The sequence below is a fragment of the Corvus moneduloides genome, chromosome 1 (assembly GCF_009650955.1).
Source record: "Corvus moneduloides isolate bCorMon1 chromosome 1, bCorMon1.pri, whole genome shotgun sequence".
NCBI lineage: Eukaryota > Metazoa > Chordata > Aves > Passeriformes > Corvidae > Corvus > Corvus moneduloides.
The window spans coordinates 105463256-105487546 of record NC_045476.1 but is presented as its reverse complement, the minus strand read 5'-3'; the positions used below and the strand labels follow the sequence as shown (position 1 = coordinate 105487546).

Here is a 24291-nt window from a genome sequence, read left to right as displayed (position 1 = left end):
AATATAGCTTTTTGTAGAATATCTATCAATTTAAGCTGGCACAAATCCTTCATTCACATTTTTCCCTGTGTTAAGCAATGTAAACTATACTGCCTGCCAATTTTTTTCTCTATTTTTTTTTCCCCAATCAAGGCTGTATTTTACTTACATAAAAATGTGGTGAAAAACATATTCCGTCCATCCTGTCAGACCAAATTTGCTCTCTGACTTTGTTCTCAGAGTTCATGTGCTGAGTTTCATTTTATGGCAATTTTTTTATAGGCTAGTGATAAATCTTTGTGAATGGAGTGTTTATAATGAAAATACTACCAGGCAAGGAAATACTGGCCACACTAAAGATCAGCAGAATTATAACAGCCACAAGATTTAACACTGCTGATCAGTCAGCCCCTTTTCAAAGGCAGTGTACCATCTCCACACTGCACACTTTTTATGGATGTAAGTAATTTTTTTCCTTCATTTCACTTTAGATACTCTAATATTAAATTACAAATTCACTGTTTCACTCCATCTCTGTAGTATCAGTAGAATTTCATCAGGTCTGTATAGTATTTTCTGGAATAGTGTATCCAAGGGGAAATGTCAACATGATTTGAAATGCAATAAATATTTAACAGTGACATATTCCTTATCATCAAAGTTATATGCGATGTATAAATTTGCATTTTTGCATTGAATTTTTCAGTAAGATGCTTTCTGTTACATCACTAATAGATTTAGAGGTTGATTTTATAACAGTCTATCTGACAAAATCTCTCTTTTGACTGAGCATTTAGTTTGGCTGTAATAAAAACACAACATAAACATTTTGAGGAAGGGAAAAGTGAACATTTTGATGATAACACTACATACATAGCTACCAGCTTTAAATTATTCTGGTAAATGTACTTTGAAAGGATGTAAAAGAAAATTATACTCCAAATCTATTTCTGCTGAGAGATCAACCATCAGCTGGCTGTCATAATGACATTATGCTCTACCCAGGAGTTGAAAGCAGACAGCAAAGTGTGGACCTCTACCTACTTAGACACAGCATAAAATTATTTAAGAAAAAGTAATTCAATCCACACAATTTTATCTATCCTTCACATTTGTTTCTGTTTTCACTAGCTTTGTGTTCTTCCTACTTTTCAATTATCCCAGGCAGAGGTTAGTTTTTCTGAGTATTGTCTTTTGTTGGTTTGTTATGTCTCCATGACAAAAAATAAACACTAAAATAATTTTCTTGTTGGAGTTTTCCTTAGCTGTTGTCTCTTCCCCCTACTTTAGCCCTTCCCATACACACTTAGGATCAGAGCATTCTTTTCTTCTTATTTCTTGCATTTTGCAATTGGATCTCATTCAAATGTTCCTTGAAGTGAAGGAAATTGTCACTTGCAGAAATTTCTCCTCTCCCTTTTTATTTTTTTTCTCCTTAGTGTTACCAGCATGGAATGTCTATATTGTGAAGTTTCTGTTTTAAAAGTTCATTGAGTTTTGAGCTTGAATAGTAAAGTGAAACTGTATGCATTATGTATAAAAATACTTAGTCTTTGTTTACTTTTGTGGTGAATGAAATAAATTTACTTGGCACAGGCACAAGTTCAGAAACAGCTAATACTCTTATTATAAACCTCGATTTTACAACTTATGTGGAGATGTTTTATATTAGGTTTTATATTAGTTTCTGGTCGAATGAGCCTGTGGTTTAAAGGATAAATTAGGCCAGGGATGCTAGCCACCTTGGACAAAGTACTCAGCCTTTTAAGGTAGCTTTGTTAGGGCACTCATTCAAGATTTTATTTGCTGTTAATTAGCTTGCTGACATTTTGATACATTTTAGTATTAAACTGCCCACTTATCCTCTCAAAAGCTTTTCTTCAAGGTCGTGATGCCTGTATCTTTCATTACGAAACAAAATCCTTGACCATAGTCACTTCTCCATACACACAAATTTTGGGTCATCTGTGTAATGGTTCAGAGAAACTGCAACTCTCCTGACTTAGTGTGAGTCAGGAAGAGAAGCTCAATGCTTTCTTTAACTGATTTAGAAAAGAAATAGAGGATTTTTTTTTTTCTCTCACAAGAAAAATGGCTGAAAAGAAAGTATTGCAAAATGGAATAGTTTGGTTTGCAAGATGGGGCTGCTCAATGCCAGGCTATCAGGGTTCCCTGAAAAATACTTTAAAATCAATAAACTAAAAATTCAAAGTATCACTGCAGAAAATTTCACTTCTGTATAATCCATGAAACCAAACTCAGAAATTGTTCTTTCTGAGAGCCTTCATCTGGAAAATGATGTTTGTTTTGAAGCAAAGTTGGACCTTAGCCTAATTTTGTGTCAAGTGGGAACATGATTGAGCCTCCTTCAACTGTGTTGGCATAGTTAAAGAGCTGGACTCAGGGCCGAGGGTGAGAGAAGGCTGGTTTAGTACTACAACATTAGCACAAGTGTAAAAAGCCGCAAAGGCAAAATGAATTAATCTGTGCAAGGACTGCTGTGGTCTGTATGTGGAAGACAGCATAAGAGAGCTAAGTACAAGCTTATTGTGTTTACCTGCACATTGGCTCAGAGCACAAAACTACAAAAATTACTGGTCCACTTTCTTTGACCTAATCTCCTTGAAGTTCAGGCATGCAGGCTTACAGTTATAGAAAATAAATAGAAGAGCACAAGTCAAAGAGGTGTAATATGTAAAACAGATCAGTTTTTCCAAATATGTGTCAGATTTTGGCTGCAGGATTATGAGCAAAAAGAGAAAGGGCTATTGGGTAATGCGAGATGTGTAAATAACTTACTTTTCCCTCTCCTAGGTGAAGATATTAGGTAGTAGGGATTTATGTCTGTCCCCTCCCTGTATAGACACATAAATGCATTATTAGGAAAAAAATCCTAATGGAAACCAATTAAAAGTAAACAGCAAGATAAACCTACTCATCTTGGAGAAAGATGTGGTTGATGTTCTAATATTTCTACCACAAGAGCTACATCAGCCTGTGGTACTCTAAGCAGGTGATTCACAGGTTAAGTGCAGCAGGACAGCAAGTATTTAAAAACACTTCCCAGAAAAACACAACAGCAATTAAGCTGACCTGGCCTCCAGTCAATACATTGGCTTTAATTACATGTTTCAAGGTACTCCTTTTAAATGCCTGCTATTTTAGGTAGGGGTACAGACAAAATAATGCTCATTTTTCCTGTGCATAATATTTACAAGCAAATCACATTGTAGGTATTGAAACTATTTTTCTGTATTTCAAAATATTGACATGCTCTTCATGAAACTCCAGAATTCTTGTGCCAAAATTGGAATGTTGAAAACTTCTTTCTTCGTACTCAAAAATTTAACTTATTGTAAATTTAGTGGTTTTAAACTGGCAATCCTGCAGTCTCTTCTGCATGCACATGTAGAGCTCCTTCTTTTCTAGAGAAAAACTTAATGACAATGCCAAAGACTTTTAAGTTAAATAATAGTCTTCCAGTTGTGGAAAGTGATAGGGTTCTGTAACAAGTATATAGCTACTCAAGTACTTACTAATCTTGATGCAGTACAGCAAAAAAGTTCCTATTTTTATTTCAAATTCTAAGGAAGATGAAAATGTTTTTCAATCAAGAATGGAAAGGAAATATTTTTAAATGGGGGGGGTGACACTTTGTCACTCACTCTCTTTATATATTTTCTATGTATTCTATTATCAATTTAAATTATTTTTATTCAAAAGTGTTTCTAATAAATAAACTAAACCATTTTCTTAAAAATCTGTCTCAAAAATTGGATTTCCTGATATTCTTTCTCCCTTCAGAAAGATATATATATTTGATGAAATGAAATCCAAAATTATTTTAGAATATATGAAAGTTGGAGCCCAGCTGTGCTCCCTGGCGTTTTTATTCCAACTGTAGTTAAATTCAAAGGAAAATTTGTATTTCTTTATTTGGAACTGAAACAGGCCCACAGTTTCACTTTCAATAAGTATATGGAAATCAATAAGCTGTAATGTAGTTTTTGCTATTTTTCAGTTTCCATCTGCTCCCTTCCATTGCATCTTTCTGTGAGTGACAGCATAATAACTGCTGTACCAATTAATGCCCTTCCAATCCAACCTCATCATTACTGCAAAATAAATGTTTTGCTTTGTAGCAGTTTGTCCTGCTATGAAACTTTGCTTCAGTTATTCCAATCATCTAACAGCAGAAAAGGAAAAGCTGCTTTGTCATCAGTAGCTCAATAGAACACACTGTATATTCAATAGAGTTGGCAGAATTTTAACCAGTATCAATTTATAAATAGGATAGCAGCAATCATTTATTTTCTGCCTTAAATGAAAGTATCCTTTTTGATGCAATAATAGCCACTTAACTGATTTGAGACTGAAGTACGAGGTTTTTTTGGAGAAATGTTTTCTTTATCCAGAATAAAATATGGAGTCTCTTTCTTTGCAACAAAAGCTCTTAGAGGATAAAAGCTTCTATCTGAAACAAGCAGTGGTAATAATTTAGTTCTTTTCAGTAAGAGTTTAATTTTCACTAGTGGGCTTTCAATACATAACTACAGTCCCTTTCCCACTTTTTCCTGTGTCTTAACAAAAATGCTGCAAAGAATATCAGAGGTTGAAGCACTTTGAGACAAGCTTCCCTATTCAAGCAGTATCCTCAGTGCAGTCCGTGGGCCTCCTCTGGTATAAATAGGAGCTTTCACTGCTGCTGGGAAAGTCCTCAGAGAACACGAATCTAGATTAAAGACTGGTACTGGTTTTGGGGACTTCTCTGGCTCAAAGGCTGCATTTATATTGTCCTGTGAGAATTGTGTGAGGAAACAATACAGAACTAACTCCTTCTTCCTAACATTTCATTCCTGAAACATCTGTTAGCTAATTGGGTTTTTTCTACCTTCTTGCACTATCCTTTTGTGCAGTGATAAAATTTCATCATCTCTGTTTGCTTGCTTCCCAGACTGTTCTGTTTATTGTGAACAACTGAGTTTTCCAATTAATATTTCTAAAAAGAAATGATTGCTTTACAATGGAACAAGTGATTCACTTTATTTATTCTTAGCTTGCACTGATTGATTCATAGAAATTTCTTTTGAGCAGGCATGTTTTTCTATAGCATTTATAGAAACATCTATAGCAATTGCAGATCTCTTGCAATCATAAAGTCTCAGAGACTCCCAAATACAGAACACAATACTAATAAAGATATCCAATTGGCTTTAATTTAATGACTTCAATTTTGTGCTCATAATCTCAGAAATGGAAATGTCAGATTTTATTTTCGAAAATACATTTATTATTCTTACCTAGAAAAAGAAATGCATTAGAATTACATGCTTTTGCTTGTAAAGTCATCTGTTCAGAGGTTAAGAAATCCCAGATGAAAGCTTGCTGCGCAGCTGCAAACGTCTTTATTTTTACCTAATGGCTATCTCATATGAGGTAATTAAAGGCCTGCAACAGAAGCTGAAACACAGGAGTCTCTGGTTCTATTAATTTTTAATCAGTGTACTGCAGAAACAAACTTATTAGATCTTGTTCAGGAAAAGCTTAGTCACAGGGTTTCAATAGTGCTCCTGCATCAGAGCTGTGAGCAGTCTGGTGGCGATGGCATTTGGTGGCACATTGCTCCCAGGTCATCATTCGCCAAACAAACCATCTGCCAGGGAAATCAGCCTGAGAAAAAACCTGCCATCTCTTCCCCTTGGCTGCTTGTTCCTGCTCCTCAGCTTTGCCAGTACAGAGATTTGCAGGGCTCATGCAAGCTGGATGACCAAAGTTCTTCAGTCTGAAAAGCAGCTTTCAGTCTCAGTGGCGCGACTGAGGGACAGTGAACAGCAGTGTGGGTACAGAGCAGAAAGGGAACATTTTCAGCTGATTTTCCACAGAAAGTGTGATGTCGAGCCTTACGCACAGGCAGAGGGGAATTTTAATACAGGATTTGTACATCAGAGATGAGTGCTCTAACCAAAGAACATCAGATGAGAATCCCTTGAATTCTTGTATTGGAAAAGAAAAGAGTGACCTTTATTTTGTTTAGAAAAGAAAAAGGCTTGGCACCTGCCTTCTGGTTAAGAATTTGCATTCCAAATCTGAAACAGAAACATCTCCCAATAAGCAGCAGTAAGGGAGCTTTTAGAGCTTATCCCTGGATCTCTTCTCCTCCTTTTTTTCTCTTTTCATTTAGCTGAGTACTGCAAGTTTTCTCTCAGAAGTTGTGATCGATCTGCTTATATGTACATGTCACTGCTGTTACTAGGAAACCATTGGGTTTTTCCTCTAAAGAATTGTTATAAATAAGCACCATGCCATGAAATAAGATCCTTGTGTATACTGCCTCTGCTTCCAACATAATTAAGATCAGGAAAAATCTAATTTAACATCATTTGCTGGGTTACATTAAGTTTTCTTGATGGATCATTCATACCTAATTGCTTTGGACTGCAGCTTCATTGCATTCTATAATCCTGAGAGTAAATTTGAATAAAGGATGAAGCAGACTGAATAATACTTATGTTTCCAAGGTCCTGTCCTAGAGCAGAAAAAAAAGCAACTTTTCCTCTGTAAGCCATGGGAAAAAAACTCCCCCAGCTCTATTGGTGTCTTCAGGTCATGAAATCTGTGTGAATCAAATTCATCTTATGCTGACTTCAGAAGAGTTGTAGGGAAGAGTTAGTTTCGTGTTCTTAAAAGCAGCTGTGTTACCAAAGAGCTGCAAAACCCACTAAAAGCATTCTTCTTCTTCTTCTTCTTCTGCTTCTGCGGCTTCTTCTGCTGCTTCTTCTGCTGCTTCTGCTTCTGCTTCTTCTGCTTCTACTTCTGCTTCTGCTTCTCTCTTAACCTCTTAAAGCCCGTATATGACTGAAGCAGGAATTTAGAAAGCTGTGGAACTTTTATCCTTTACTGCAAAAACTTTACCTGCATCTTTAGTTTCAAAATCCTTACTGCTGGCAGAAAGTGTAACTTTGGAGACACTGCAGCACCTAGGGCTCCATAAGGCTGATCAGCTGTATGAATATTAAAATAATATTTAGGAATGCAACTAAAAGAATCTATTATAATTTATAATTTCTGGTATCTGATATGCAGAATTTTAACAAAAAGCTGAAAAAATGCCCTAAATTTTGGAAATTTACTGCTTAGAAGTCTTCAGCCAACTTGGAACCGTTGGACTATTTTATTATTTTGCCACCATCATTTTTTTATTCATTTATTGAAGTATATTAACATAGTTAATTGCTTTTTTAAAAACCTAAGTTGAAAGTAAACATATTGCCTAGATCCATTCTTTCCAAACACAAATTTTCTATTTCCCACAGCTTTCGCATTTCTTCTCTCTCACTCCATATCCTAGCAGTTAGGAGAGAAGAAGTCACTTCTCCTCCTTAACCCCTTTATTTACAGAATGGCAAAAATCAGCCCTGTTGTGACATTTAGCATCTACAAATTTTCTTTTAAAGAACAGCAAGGGATGTGCTGGCTTTTGAGGCATATATAGAGGAAATGAAAGACCTGAATTTAATTCCCTTTTTAACCCTAATAGGTTCAAATTAATCTTCCACATTATAAGAGACTGCCTGAATTCCTTAGCTAGAAATTAGTGGGTAGAAATTAGTGTGTTAGGGGCTAGAATTAGTGTGTTAGGGGCACCCTTCACCACTGTATTAAAGCTGCTCTATTCTACAAAAGTGGACTTAAAATTAATTATACAGGATACAGCACATTACACAAATAGGCCTGAGTTTAGGGAACTCCTTGGTTGGTAAGTCTCTTTACTCCTGCTCGTTGTCACAGGGATTGTTTTATACTCTTAGGATAAAATACATGAAGAGAATGAAGGAAAATTATACCTTGACATATTTTATTTATCTTTATTAGCAGGAAGGAGACAAATTTTACATAGGAAATCATGTGCCTGGTTTAGCAGTTCCTTATGGCATTTAAAATACATATGAATCTAGCTTCTGGGTAAAAGGAAAACAAGATCTGACATTCTGAGAAGCGAAAGTGGAGGATTTGGAACACAAAATTAAAATCTAGAATCATTCATCTTCTCATGTTTAGGTGTGCATTAGATTAAGAAATAAAGTGACAGTAATTGTGATGTAATCCCAAATAAAACTAAAAAATTAATAAAGGCCTTATTTAATATCATGGTTAAAAGTTGGTCAAAGCAATAAAACTTTTAAGACTCTTCACAAACATTATCGGCTACTTTGTATCTCAGAGCTCACAGCCACCATACACTTTAATTCAGTTTGATGCAAAAGCCTCTTGAAGCAGAAAAACATTTAAACCTTTCATCTCAGTCAAGTTTTGGTAGCCAATGTCAATTTAACCCAATGAATGGATAGTAAAAATACACATTAAAAAATCATCCTGCTTGCTTGTGCTGTGAAAGGGATTTTATGACCATTAACATGCCACTGGGAGTTCAGATGCTGGTTTCATGGTCTTCAGTGTCACTAAGACATACCTTTTATTCTGTTTTTCATTTAGTTGGTTTTTTTCCTCTCTTGGTCCCACCATTGCTCTGATAGTCTCATGTTCAGGGGAAATCATGGTGAATCATTTTTTCATGAGGAAGTCAGTAATATGTTATGAGCAAAATTTTCCAAATGCAAGTTAGGAAAAGTTTTCCCAAATCTGGTGAACATCATCCTTGGTTCCAGCACTACTGGGCCAGTCTAGAAAGCTGCTAACTCTTTTGAAACATTTCAGCATGAGCTGAATTATTTAGTAGTTGAGTCTATGCCATTGCAGCTATTCTTTAATATATCCATGGTTGACATAAAAAATATGATTTTGCATTCCTACAGATAAAAAGTGTACTAAGACATTTTTAAAAGCATTATGTAAAACCATTTTGAATCCAACCTTCAATATACATTTCCAAAAAAATAAGAGAATATACATTGCATGAAGTTATGCACTTTGGAAGTTTATTTTTTGTTACTAATTAAATCTCAATTTCAAAAGGAAATATGAGGCAGGAAAATTATCAGATTATAGAATTAGGTCATCAGGGTTACCTGGGTTTCATCACTGGCTTTTCACACATGGTTTCCCATCTTGCTGATGAAAGCAATGGTTATATGAGATTCACAAGCCCATCTGAAAAAGCATCTGGCACATCCTCTTCCCAACCAGTATTCTGCCATGTGCACCATATCCCACCTCCAGTTCATTCTGGAATGACAATGATGCTGTGTTTACCTGACAAACTGGTATCCTGTTCAAAGGACAGTAAGTAAATGAAGTGGGATTTATGGGACTAATCCCTTTGACACCCCTGGAATTACTTTCACCACATGAGCAGTGCTTCAGGTAAAAAAGATGTGCACTAGTTATTTGTCAGTCCTAACTAACATAACTAAGACTTATAAAGTAGAACATATACAGAAATGTCACTCTGAAATTTTGAAAAAAATTCTGACCCTAAATTGTGCCTGAGTTGAGTCTGGGACCTGTTTGCCTTTGCTGGGAATCTGTCACAAACTTGTGCCCTCAGCCACAGGAAATACCCTCTTCTGCAGCCCCAGAAGGTCCCAATGAAGCCAGTCTGCTCTCCAGGCACCCTGGCACCGTGGGGCAGTACAAAGTTAATCCACTGGAGTCCGTGTCCGTGGTGAAAGACTTCAAAGCCCAGTTACATCTGTTGTGTTCACGTCTCCCCCCTCCAGGTCACAACCTCGGCTCAGCGAAGGTGTCCCGGGCGCAGACATTTCCCAGCTACCCGTCGGAGCAGGGTGAGGAGCACCAGCAGTCCCTGTCGCTGGCCAGCAGCTACGCCTTCAGCTATGGCTCGGGGCTGGTGCAATGACAGCCGGGGCTGCCGGCCGAGATGGACAGTTGAGCCTGGAGCCTCCCGCCAGGACCGGGGAGCCACTGGCCCCCTCTGCACCCACCATTTGCCGTGAAAACTGATGCCTACCAGCTCCAGCCGGGTTCCGCCAATGCGGAAACCTGGAGAGGCGGCTTCCCTGAAGCAGAGGCTAAGTCTTTATTTATTTATTTTGCTGTTCCTTTTGTCGATATGTTCAGAAAGGAGGGGGTTGGGGGGTTGGGGGGAGGGAGGAAGGGGGACACGTCTGTGTTGTAAGAAAGTGGTGGAAACAGATGAAACTGTGTTGGTTGGTGTGAAGGTTTCTGCATGACCGGAGAAGGTTCCTTCTGGGGCTCCATGCAATGGCACATTTGACATTGGGGCCTTCCTTCCCACCCCCACCAGCAGGCCAGCCTGTCTTCACCCACAAACTTTGTAGGTCCTTGCCACAGCCTACAATTCCCGCTGGAGTCACTGAAATGTCTCCAACTCGAGATGCAGCATCAGTTCTGCGGGGGTCACCTTCAGATCCAAGCAGGTTCACTCACTGCCCTAGAGGGTGGTTGGGTGTTTTTTGAGCCAGATACCAACATGTACTGGAGTAGCAGGCTGATATGTCTTGTTGGGAATAGGGTTTGATGCATTAAGGTAAGGTTATGGCCTGGTCTGGCTCTAATTTTAAATTCCTGGGGCACAAATTCATCCCTTACACGTGCAATTCTCATGACACCCCTAAGACCTGTGAGCATCCCTATCAGCAGCACAGTCTTGTCCTCAGAACTGCTTCAAAGTCTTCTTGTTCACAAATTATTTAGGTAACCATGCCTGCAAGCCTGACTTTAAAAAGCGGGAAAACTGTTCTTCAAACAAATAAAAGTGGGCCACATGCCCAGCTGGCGACCTCCGTGCCACAGCTGGGCCAGACATGGTAGAGCTGAGCTCTGGTCTTGTCTTTCTGGTCAGCGTTACTTTGATTTTCTGTGTTTACTTCTCAGATTTCTGTTTCAGATGCACATTGTATCTTGTATGATCATGTGTCAAGCATCTGTTTACTTTCAAAAGGAGGATGAGTACCTCTCAATGGAAATCTTCTGTCTTTGGAAGACGTATTTAAAAAACAAACTGTAGTAGGTGTGTTTGTAATCAGTAATGAGGGAATAAGTTGGAAGGCATACCTGTAACTGGGGAATGAATTTTATCTATCCTGAACATTTAGATTTTTGTAACTGTTATCAAATATTTATGTACTCCTCGTGATGCCCCGAAATGTTCAAAATTGTGAGGAGAAAAATCGGCCCTCTTACATGATCTGAGCAGCCTTTGTGTTCTGTTACTAGTGTGAAACTATTGCCATGATTACCAGAGGGATTGGTTGTTTCTCAGGACAGGTTGAGGAAATGTATCAAGGAGAAGACACATAGACTCTTTTCCAATGAAACAATCGGTTTTATGTAGTATAATTTAACTAAAAAAGTGCTGTTGGGTTGTTTTATATATGCACATTATATATATATGTATTCAAAGGTATGGAAGAAACTTCTGCTTTTGATTAACATTTACTGATACAGTATGGTCAGCTTTTCTCCAACCATTTTCCCAGCTAAGAGACCTTGCAGACTTACAGCTTTCTACACCTCAGTGAACAGCTGCTGAATAAAAAAGCTTCGTGATCCACTTGGATGAAACACTTCTACCCCACCACAATCACCTTTATTTATTTTTCCCCTTTTTCCTGGTCTCATTCACTACCTATTTTCCTTCTCACAGTGCTGCCATACTCAGGAATAGAATGGCTCCCTACAGAGAGTATTTTGATGAGCTAAAATGCAAACTGCTCTCCCATGCTGTCAGGACAATGTACCTATGGTGCTCCCAGAGCTGTACCCATCAAGGAAGCTTCATTCACACTTTCATTTAAGAAAAAGATTCAATTGACATTTTGCTTAGGAAAGATTTCCAGTTTGCAAATGTTAAATGCAAAATGTGATACAGAAGGATAGATATTCTGCTGCTGTAATTCTGTTATTCAGTGCAGCTTTGCCAAATATTTGCCTCTTGGGGAAATGGTCTGTTATTTTTATTCCTTTGCAACTGGGATTCTTTCACTTGCCCTAAAATTATAAATATTTTCTTTGAAACTCCTTAGATTAAGTTTTCAATATGTTCTACAGCTTTCAATGCTGTGTCCAAGTATCTTTTTTCCTCTGTTATTTGAATACTAGTTATTTAATATTTACATATTCTACATAGTTCAAAAGTGGGGAAAAGGCAAAACAGGAGAATATCGTAACTGCTTTAGAGTTCCAGTGTCCATATACTTTAAGAACCTATTTAAATCCTGAACCCAGTGCTTCAACTGTATTTCAATAAAAAGCATAAGGTCTATATAATGTTCTTTTTTCATTCCCTGGGGAACAGTTGCTGTCTATGGCTTTTTCTTCCTATGCAGTACCTGAATATTGTCAAGTTAATGAAAATGTAGATGCTATTTTCAAACAAAACACACAAAAAAAAGGGAGGGAGGGGGCATTATAGCAGTTTTGGCTATATATATGGTCATATATAGCAGTTTTACTAAATATTTTGCTTTCATTGCATAATGCAACCATCCTCTCAACTCATACATTTATAAAATACCTGTGAGGTCTCATACAGCACACAGAAAATTGAACAAAGCTGCAGCACACAACCAGTCTAAAGCAAATCTGACCTGTTGGGAACCTATTTCTTGTAGAGAGGAAACACAAGCACACTGGAAGTTGAAAATGAGGGTGCAACTTCACAATGTACTGTAACACAGTCTAAGAAAACCAGGAACCTGAAGCACAAAGGTATTCAGGAGCCACTGGATGCTGCCATTAGTGCCACTCCAGAAGAGCAGGTGATATCACTGTAACATCAGTGCATTCACATAGCTTCCACAAATGTTCCTCAGAAAAGCTCCATGAGAACCATGCAGACACTGACAACAGTTTGCCAGAAAATTCTGTTTTCTTGGAATTGCTTTAATTCCTGGCATATGCCTGTTGATAACCTAAGTGATGCCCCACTGAGACTACTTTGTACAGCTCCTAGTGCTTCCACCAGAAGGAAAACTCTCTTTTGGAACACCTGGTAGAGCTGCTTGCCTAGAGACTACAACAGCTTTTAAATAGACCCAGGGACCCCAGGGGACCCTGTTCCAGTCTCAGCCTTCTTCATGTGCAAGGCACACAGATAATACATCCTCTCCTGACCCAAGAGTTGCTCTGTTTTCTGCTAATGAGCTGTGAAGAGATGGAGGGCAACAAAATGTCTTCAGTGGCAACCAGGTGCAGCTGGTATAAATGGAACTTAGCATTAGTACATTATAAAATAGAAGAAATAGAATAAATCTATCGCTTTCATTTCTGGTTCTGAGGATGTGTTATGAATATATAACTGTAACTGTGATTTACATTTTTTTTAAATCACTCTTTGATAACAATATATTCACCCCTATGAACCAATGACACACAGCATTACTAAATATAGTTACTAATATATCTTAACTGTGAATATTATAGATTGAAGCATGCTGGTACTTTTGATTTTGAAGTCACTTGGTGCAGAAAAGGTGAAATCTAAAGACTGCTAATAAATCATCAAATGGTGCTAAGGAACTTGAATAGTCCCATTTTTTAAATGGCTGCATGTCATTATTTATAGTTTAAATTGTGTGTGAGTATACTCGTCTGAAACAATTTCATCTGCCTGTGTAAAAGAAAAAGAAAGGAGAATCTTGTAGCAGGGAGTTTGTTGTTTTACTGAGGAAATATTTAGGTGTTACTTTTTGTGGCAGGCATGTATCAAGTTCTGTGGTCACATGTATCAAGTTCTGTGTCCTTGGAAGGTTTTTCTGGGTTTGTTTTCTTCACTTTTTTGTTCCACAAAAGCTACAAGTAGAGCTTGAAAATGTATTGACAAACCAAAGAAGTTTGTTGAGACCTTGACAATAGCTGCTCTCTTGTTTTGTCAGAAGTCTACCTTGACATTTCGAGAAAATACTTCATTCCACAACACATGTACAGAAATCCTGTTGGGATGCAGAAAACTATAATCAAGTTTTGTTCTAAGTTAATAAGGCTTTGCTGGAAGAGAGGTTGAAATTGAGTATCTGAGGGCAAAAGTGTTTTAAAGTGCTGTCTATAGCAATAATTCAAGTACAAAATACAGCCTTCAGGCACCCATTTATTTAGAAGTTGTTAAGTGCGGGCAATCTGTGAAGACCCTTACCTGCTTACGGCAAAGAGAAAAAAAGGTCAATCATTAATCATATCTATGTATTGCATTTATCAGAAAAGGAAGTAACTTCAGGCTTATTCAGCTTTCCAGTCTAACAGACAATGCTATGAGGAGTAGGGGTTTTTTGAGATATTTGATCTCTAGGAACTGACAAAGACCATCAGCCTGTAGCATATAAACCTCTACTCAGACTTAGCTCACCAGTGACATGTGCTAGTTTTCATCTGGTAGCCTAGAAACTACAGGGTGGTTTCTTAGAAAATATAATTGTCTTGAATGGCTGTGCATTTTAGCATGAAATACAGAATTATTTACAAAACACTAAAAAGGAAGGAGTCATGAGTTCCAATTAATCTCTACTTTAGTGTTTAATATCAGTGTATTTTGGCTCCTTTTTATACCTGCTGCAAAGGAATAAGTGTGGCTTTTATCCACACACAGAATAGAGCGAACAGTGGAAAAAGTGTGAAAATCTGCTCTTTGATTACAAGAATAGATCCAACAGCACTGGAAAATTTCATTTTTCCATACATCATCCAAATTCTTGTGACTCTTTCCAAACACACATATTACACAACAGGATGTATTAGAATTTTACATTTTTCACCACAGACAACTGGTCAGAATGCCTGCCTGTGTTTTGTAAGTAGGAGATAATGACTGTGCAACGTCACTGTGGTGACAAAACTTTAAAATCAAAGGGCTGGATATATGAGTTCTGTAGTTATAAACTCTTGCACTACATGAAGGGTGCTGTGTTTGTTCTTGATATTATAAATAAATGCTCCTCACTTTTTATTTTAGATAAAAAGGTGAGGTATATTGGAAACAAGGATAGGCTTATGGTGGAATGAAAGAAAGCTCAAAGAATATTGACTCCCTTGTTGTAACAAGAAGTTTGTCTCCCTGTCCAGGTCCTTACCAGACAGTAAAAGGTGATGAGTGAAGGGCCTGTGTGTCCAGCAATTATTTAAATTGCATTATGCTTAGAAACCTAAATATTAGAATCTGCTGGTGAACTGGTGCTATTGAAGAAAATAGAAGTTTCACTTTGCAAAGGTCTTTACATCCATATGCAGCTCGACAGATTTTTACAGACGTGATTAAAACAGATATGAAAGTAACTGAGGTTTAAGTATGATTAAATATAATTACAGCATTTTAAAATGTCCATGTTGTTATGAATATCGCAAGCTGTAATGGAGACAATATTTCCTTTTCAACTGAATGCAAGGTCAAAAAGTAATAGGCTCTCTAATATGAAGAAGTTAAGCTTTTAAAATACCACATTTAAAGTCCCAAAGAATGAATTTCATTGGGGTTTTTTGTTGCTTTGATACAGAAATCCTCGTGAGGTTCAACAGTTTTACCATGTTCTCTTAAAATCCTGGGATTGTCAAGTGCATTAATATATTTTACAGCAGACTTTTTTCCTGTGAGAGTATTTGACATGAATGAAATTAGTTTTTAATTAGGATACACATTGTTTTCAGTCTTTTTTTAAATTGTATGATAGCAAGAAAGAGTGGGCATAGAAAATAGCACAAAATTAATTGGCTGTTTTGGCAATTCCATACCAATAACCAAAACAAGGTTTTCAGTTAAACATTTATTCTCATCACTGCTCCTATACTTAGAATAAATTACATAAAATAAAATTATCCTTGTGGATGTTAATTGTCACATTTCCTGAGTTTCCATAGATGACAGGCTGTGACAGGAGATATCCAGAACTGCTTTTGGGTAATTGTTCTGATTTTAGATGGTTACAAGGAAAAACAGAAAATACATGAAAAAAAGTGTTATGACTTCTTACCAACGAATGATACACACTAACCTTTTATTTCTTTTTACATCTTTGAAAAGCATCATTATAGAAAGGTAGAGAAATTTACGAAAAGAAGTGCAAAATGTGGTAAGAAATCAACGAAAATAAAACCAGATTCTGTAATCTTTAAAAAGATTAGGAGAAATTAGCAAACATTTAAGCACACAGCAGTGGGCCATGTTGAGTGCAAAACACATTCTGTAGCATTCAACTGTTGGAATGACAGACACATTCAACTTCTTCTTCTCCTTCTTTATCAGGAGCTGGAAACAATGTTTTGTGTTCAGTCTAATTCACAGCTCTAAGTTACTCTAAACAAATGGACTGAGGAGTGCTGGGCTCATTTTCCCTAACCCGGCTGCCTAACATGCATTATGCAGTATAGAAAAAACAGTATTTTGCACAATGCAGCACCATTTTTATCACACAACTTTTTGGAACTTACTGCAGCCAGACATTGTCAAAAATATGATTTAGACTATTTCACAGCTCATTGAATTCTGGGATGAAAGCAATATCTTCCTTTATGATCCATAAAAGTACATACAGAGGTCCTCAACCTTTATTCTTCTAATTACAAAATGTTCTGACAGAGTTCTGTGGGAAAGTTCCTCCCATTCTACCACTGTTGGGTGAATTATAGACATTTCAAAGAAAATAATAAGTATCTGCTTAAGACAGTTTTATTTCAGAGGAAAGAAAAGGGTATTAGCAGAGATTAATTTGAATACATGTAAATATTTCTAACATACATTCCTCTCTTCAATTACACATGTAGACATCACCACAAAGAGAAAGGTATTGAAGAATAAAGAAAGATACTGTGCTTTTGTTTATATCTTAGTATGATAAGCTATTGATCACTTAAATAATTTTATAAAATTTATTGGTTAATGCAACAAATGAACTCTTTAGTGTAACAATCTAATTAAACAAGCTGTTAAGAGAGGTGTTAAATACCCTTTAGAACCACTGAGATGCTTTTTTTCTAAAACTACAAAATTCTCTTTTCTAAGTAAGCATAAGGTTAGAAGAAATATGTCAGCCATGGCTAGTAATTCATATTAATTATGTTGGGTAACTATTCAGGCTAACAATGTGGATAGTGTAGAAGTAATCTTTTGAAACTTGTGTTGGATAGCTTTGTACATTTCCTTGGGTATTTCTAGCTCAAACATTATGTTCTAAGTTGTATGTAGGGATATATAACTGCAAGACTACAGCACAGATAGTAAGGTAAATCCACAGCTTTATAAATCAAGCCTAATCAGGGCCAAGAAATAAGTCAGAGCAGTGGCACTAGTCAGTCCTGTGGCATGGTGGTAGCCAGCCCCAGCAGCATCTGAGCTCACACAGCTGGGGCTATCTCAATGTTCCTGAGGCTCCCCTGCCTTACAGGAAGTGTTGGCAAACTCATCACTTGTTTATCCCATGGTTATCCAGATGCTCATCCTCTTCTCATAACGCTCAATGCTTTGTACTGCTAGAAAAGAACAAAAAAAAAACCTTAGGGACAAAAGCAGAACCCTCTTGGTGGAGGAGCGTCCTACCAAGCCCTGCAGGCTCTTCTTCATCCTTAAAATATGAGTTGTTTCTGTGCAGGAGGCCAGCTTCACAGGGCAGGGGGGAGGGCATGCTTGCTTGTCTGATGCAGGCTGGGAGAGAACTGGGAAGGGTGTCCCATTTCCTGAGTGATTTGGCAGGTATGATGCAGGATGAACCAGCATTTCATGTGACAGGGAAAAGCCCGGTCCAGTTTAGTGTTTGGAAGACTGCTGTGGGTCTCGAGCCTCGGGGTGGAACCTTTCGCAGGAGATATCAAAGGAGCAGTGAACCCACACCCTGAGCCCACACACCCCCTGACACCACACCCCAGGGAGGCACAGCTGTGAAGCTGTCTTGTGCTCTAGCCCAAAACGGTTCCCCAGGAATGTGTGAGTTTTGGGAATGTCTTTTATGTTGCCTTACTTACACCTTAAACAATGCAGTCTGAGAAGGTGGCGGATAGCTTCTACTCCTGGGGTCTGCAGCCTAAAAGAGCATTTTAGCACCTTTCTTATAGACAGACAGGTTGGTTTTGGAAATAACCCTTAGTGTCAGACTTACAAAGCTGTTTAGAGGATTAACTCCTATTGAGCATCTCAGCTTTGAAGGAAATTGCACTAGGGAGTACTCACTGAGGCAGAGTTTCAGCTACTGTAAATAAATACCATTGATTTGGACTTTCACAGAGCTCCATAACAGAGTAGATTTAAAGGAGCACGATGCACGTAAGATTTAAAAATAGATTTTGAAAATCAGAGTCCTGGTACCCTGACGTCTTTATGATTACAAAAATAATAATCATCATCCTTAAAAAAATACAGACAAAAAAGCACCCAAACAAACCAAAAAAATCCCACCCCTAGAAATGAATCTGGTAGTGAGATCAATCCTCTGAACAACCCTCTGAATCTGAAATCTTTCCTTTTTCTGAAGTAAGGTTTCTTATTTGGATCTCTCAGGAGTAAACTAACAAATGCAGGTAGCAGCTATACTTCAGCTGTTCTGCTTGCTGCGTTTCCTTGGTCCTCTCCTCCTGTCCCCTAGTCCTGGGATAAGACCTGGAGAGGAGGCAGGTGATTAAGTTGCACAGTATAGTTAGAACAAGCTGTTTCTGACCTTTCTTGAAAACATTTAGGCACCTAACAGAGAAGGTGTCTGGGAATTTAGGTCAGGTGGAGGTCAGAAAGAGGGTTAATTGCTGAACTACCCTGCCAAGTGTGGGGGGGTGGAGGAGTCCAGCTTCTTGCATTCCTTGGTGGGTCCAGCCCTTAAAACAGCCTGTTTCCTCACAGAAACACGGTTGCACCCCAAGACGCACAGCCAAGGGAGAGCAGAAGACTAACAGAAGGAGCAGTATCATGAACATGTTTCAGTCAGAAAAGTTCTTTAAGGTAAAGGAATGTATCTGAAATGAATAAAGAAAATAACAGTTTCTAACTTTCACCTTCTTTCATAGACTGTGAGTTTCTTTTTTGTCTTGTTGATCCAAACTCTGGTGACTGCCTTTCCTACATTCAGAAGTCTTTTTCAAAGAGATGTGAGTTTACACCCTCTAAAGACTTAGTTGTACTATTAATCATTGAATATTCCTTTGAACATCGAATTTATACATTTTCCTTTTCGACCCAATGAAAATAGATTAATTTTATTATTATGGAAAGGGTCTTACTTTTCTTTAATCTCATATATTCATTGTCAAATCACACACATGGTAGTTACCCTAGAATACCCTTCAAGGTATTTAATGCTCAGTTTTAATGACAACACATTTTATTATATTTATTTCCTTTCAGCAAAGTTTCTAAGACCTTAAAAAGCCCACAGAATTATTTTATAGTTTAGATGGTATGCTGAGCTGGTTGCTATCCATGGTTGTGTCATTTTGCTTTGTTGATTCTGTTTTCCTCCCTCTTAACTATTTGAGTGAGTGGTGCAGCATGAAATAGCACAGTAACTGTTCAATAAAAAACTTCCAAGTTACAGTTGATGGCGTTTATTCAAAAGAAATGAAAAAATTTCCAAAAGGAAAGTACAAATCTATGGGAAATATTGAAACTAAGCAGCAATAAACAGCGGTTTGTTTACACTGGAAAGTCTATTTACGTAATCCAAACAGCAAACAAACTCTTATTGGGTCCCAACCTGTTAGACTCATAAAATATTTAAAGAGTTCTAATATTGCATTTCAAATTGAGCTTTTCAAAGTTTCTCTTGTGTGTAGCCTACTAGTTTTTAAACCAATGAGAATATTGATAAGTTTGGGGTTGTTTTCTTTTTGGTTTTAATTTGTATCAGTCGCTTGTTCAGCTGCTGTTCACTGATATGACTATGGTACAAAAATGAAGCTGTTGTTTTGGGATTGTTTTTTGAAAAAAAAAAATGTTGTTCTTATTATGCTATGTGTGATGTGATTTTCCCTGTGGATTATCCTGATAGAACTAATATGTTTACAGAATTTGAATTAAAACAGATTAAATACCTGCAAAGGAGTGCACTACAGATTTTGTTTTCTCTTCAAATCTCAAAAATAAGGAGTTGTTTCAAAAAGACAACTGAAAGTACCAAGAGAGAAAAGAAATAAGGGCAGTACCACAAATAATCAAAACAATCTGGTATTCCAGATATTTAACCTCAACCTCTCCCCTTTTTTTACCCTCAGTAAAGCAGGGATGTATTTTGACTGTCTCTAAAAGCAGTAAAACCATATTCTCAGCTTATGGATGTTTGTGTATCAGGACTCCAACTGAGAACTTTAGTGTAATCAAATCCATTACATTATCATTTTGGCATTTTACTATCAGGGGGATCATAAGAAATGACCCAATGCTACAAGGTTTCATTTGTAAGGCTGTGCACAACGTAGAATTATCTGCTATGACATTTGATAACTCAGGAAATAAACCAACTTGTTAGTAGTACAGTTCTGTGTATCCTCATCAATTTCACATTCAAGCATTTGTATATCTGAAAACTTTCAGCAAGTGAAATTAAAAGAAAAAAGCAAACATCCATTGCAACGTGTCCTTGTTCAGGAGTACAGAAAACCAAAACAAGATGTTTTTAATGGTATGTGACATTGTAAACAATTTAAGTCTTGCGCATAAGTTGAAAGGACACTTTAGTTTAGGATTTTAGATTTTTAGCTGAAGTGTAAGATAACCACATGATGCTACTGTTGCTCAAATAGTGAAGAGAAGCCTTGTGTCCATGTTATTCTCAGAAGAACCTAGGCTCCTATTTTCCTGTGCACGTAAAGGAAGCTTTCCACTGGAGAAGGCTGCGCAAAATGTGCTTTTCACTGTCAGGCTGTGATGCTCTTCCTAGCCAGCCAAGCAGAACTGGTACCTGATTTGTAGACAGACCCATGATGCCTTCGCCACTAACCCCTTTCAAAAAAAACAAACCAAACAAAAATCCCAAACACCATATCCAGCAACATTTTTACATATGCTTCAAGAGAGAAGTGGAATCAGGCATAGGTGGGCCAGGCACACAGTTTGCAGTATGCAGATATAGATGATTATCAGCTGTCATGGTAACACCTTCATTTACTGGGATTCTGTCCTCAGTATTCAGCAGATTTGTAAAAGGCCAAAAGATGCATAGATCCTAATTCTCAGGTCTGCCTTCTAGTTCTCCTTGTTTAAGGATTTATTTTTTTTGTCTGTTTGTTCAATTTCTGTGTGATTTCTTCTGTAGGTTTCAGCAGAATATATACATATGCACACATACAACTACATATGTATGTGTATTGTTTTGTAAATGTTCTCAGTCATGCTTTCTTCTGCTTTGCATCATTTACTCATATACCTTCCATGTTTCTCATTTATTTTTTGCGCAATTAAACCTTATAATAAATTATTAAATATAACCTGACAGTGAGAGAGTCTTCATGTTTTGTTTTCTTCTGGGCATGGGGGGAGTGGAGAGGGTGAAGGAGTGGGGAAGGAGAGCAGGGACTACACTTCAATTCCATCCCCAAATAGAAGACACTAAAATTACTGTGGCAAGAAGCCTGTAAAACCACAAAGCTGTCAGATATCAAGCTGCTATTCATACTTTTAAATCTAGGTTCAAGGAGCCCTGATACATTTGCTTTTGTCAGCTGAATAGTACTGCTTGCCCGGCAGCAAAATAACACCTCCTGTGTGGAAAATCGTGGGTATTTATTATTCTATAGAGTTCTCAATTTGAGATGCAAAAACCATGAACGAAGACAACATCAAACACATTTTCTTTCTCACCCTGTCACATAGGCTTCTCATACACATAGATTTCTCAGACCAAATTAACTTTATGTAAACATATGCAGCTCCATTCTACATATCAGAGCTGTTCTAAAATTGATACTTAAGAGTCCACCTACTAGGTTAAAGTGTTTCAATTGCAGAAGGACAAATAGTCTCTAATCCTGCATATGAATTAAGGGGTAGGGTAACTCTGCAGGCTGCAATACAGCACCAACACAGCCAGGGTCACGTCACTGTCCTGACAAAGCAGCCCAGGCAGTGCCCAGCACAGCCAGTTTGACCTTCCACGTCTCACCAGCACAGAGAAAATAAAGTCTATGCTGCAAACAAAAGGCCTGTGCTTTGATTACTTCATTCTTAAGAAAGAACCAAATCATCTTTTCTTATGTTTGTGTGAGATGTTTTTGCAGTTGGCATAAATCTCTTCTGTCTGCCGGAGTGATGATTCTTCTCCTCTTCTTTCTCTGCTGTGTATGCCATGAAAATTGGATCTTCCATAACTGTTAGAAGGAGGCTAGAAGAACATTAAAAAGAAAAAAAAAAAAAAAGAAAAAGTTGAAGAACTTTTCTCAAAACAGCTATGCTTTGAAAAAGGAGAAAAATTGCAATTTTTCTTCAGATGCTGATTTATTATGGGGAAATATTAAACCATCAATAAAAATAGTTATTTGTCTTCTTGTTTTCTGTGAATACATTTCAGATTCAAGTCATATGAAAAAAAGAAGTTGCAGCTTGAATATGTTTCCCAGCTGTCCCACATCTGGTCCCTGGTAAAGCACCAGAGAAATGCTCCCTTCCTCTCATACACACACTTCAGATATTGATGCAGTCTCTCCTACATCAGTCTTAAAACATGAATTGTTCTGAAGCTATTGACTGTGCTAAGAGTTAGTCATGTCATTAAGACAATGTAATGTTACAGTGCCTGAGTGAACTGGCATGGGAGGGAAGGTGTTTTCTGAAGCAAATGGCCAGTCCGTAGCCTGTGGTCACTCTAGGAAGCGTCATCCTGGTACAAACAGTGACCCAACAGTCAGAATGAGAGAAATTGGCTTTATAAGCACATATTGACAGTGGAGCTTACCACCAGATCATACAGGAGTGAGATCTGAGAGGAGATGGGTGGAAAGCCAGAGTCTCACATCCACTGTGAAACATGCATTTCCCTTAACACACCCCTGATTTAGGGTGTGAAGAGACAAGACAGAAGCAGTGAAATTGGCTCCTGTCTTTCCACTTCTAACCTTCAGGGCTTGAATAGGATTATTAAGAGGGAAAAAAAGAAGACTCAGTGTTCCAAACCACTGATTGTTACAATACAAAAAAAAAAAGAAAGGAGATGTACTGAAACAGCTAGCCCAAAGAATTATAGTGAAGCTGAACTGGAAAAAACAGATAAGACAAAAGGTATCATAGAATATAATTTTTTGCCTCAGGTTTACAAGTGATGACATGAAGAAAAAAGGCATTAACAAGATGCAAATAATAAAAAAGGCTATCAAACCAAAAGAGCTAATTTGTTAATAACATGGAACAGAGTAGTCTCTAAATGTAGCTGTAAAGGATTAAAGGATATTCATCAAAAAATAATGACTAGTAGTAATCATATTTTAAAATCTTCAATTTTTCCTGTCTATCTAGTTTATTAGACTATAAGATTCAGAGGATATAAAAAGCAGACATAGAAGAGAAAGATATTAATAAATATACAGTACAAACCATGAATAAGCTTCATCTCAACAGGTGATCTTAGCCAGATCTGAGTGGAGTACAAAGCTTTTGATAAAGCCTCTGTGATCTTCCTCTTCTTTCTGAAGACATATATTTAATCAGAAACATAGTGGAGGAAACTGCATCATACATGATAGTATAGTCTAAAATATCTAATTCCAGCATGCAAGAGATAATGCTGGTATTGCTTACTTTCCCACTGAAACCAATAAATACAATAAAAATCCAGGTAGATGTGCAAACTGCAACACGCATGAGATTAGCACTGTGTCATAAAAGCCTGGAAAAGCCCTTTGATTTGGGGAAATACTAACATGTTGCCCAGAATTCCAGCAGCCTCATATATTGTGGTAGGGGAAGGAATACATTTTCTGCTTACTATTTCTTTTCTTTGGAAGCAGAGAGTTTCTGGATCAGACCACTAGAGATATTTGGCAAGGAATAGAGCAAACTTAGATAACGGTTTAAACTATTATTTTGGATCCAGCTGTAAGTCTGGAACATAAAATCAGAGGACAAAAAATGCTAGAAGATGTAGGAAACTTCAAGATATCACCTGTCCTCTGTGCACAAAACAGGAATAGCAATGCCTAGCTTAATGTTATTCCTGACAAATCACCCTTAACGTTGTTTCATCTAATACCACGTAAGCGTTTAGCTGACAAAGGAACTTGAGCAAGCCATTTGTTTTCCCAGTGTGAAAAAAAGGGAAAAAAAACCCCAGAGAATGTCACTTTTTCATAGGCTATAGAACTGATATTTTTTTTCCAGTTTAAAATTTTGGTGAGAAAATGCAATTTTTGCATATACCTTTCTTTTTTCTTTGGTTCTGAGGGGGATGGTAGGATAAGCTGTTAACATATACATCCTTACCT

The 24291-nt window shown here is 37.4% G+C and overlaps 1 protein-coding gene across 1 annotated transcript in view; it reads left to right on the top strand.

The window, feature by feature from the left end:
* DOK6 (docking protein 6) overlaps window positions 1–13440 on the top strand; it is a 253569-nt gene extending 240129 nt beyond the window's left edge. Inside the window, exon 8 of the mRNA XM_032121098.1 lies at window positions 9657–13440. Within this exon, the coding sequence (XP_031976989.1) occupies window positions 9657–9796 (140 nt within the window). The 3' untranslated portion in view covers window positions 9797–13440. The remainder of the gene's footprint in view (window positions 1–9656) is intronic.
* Window positions 13441–24291: the final 10851 nt, after the last annotated feature.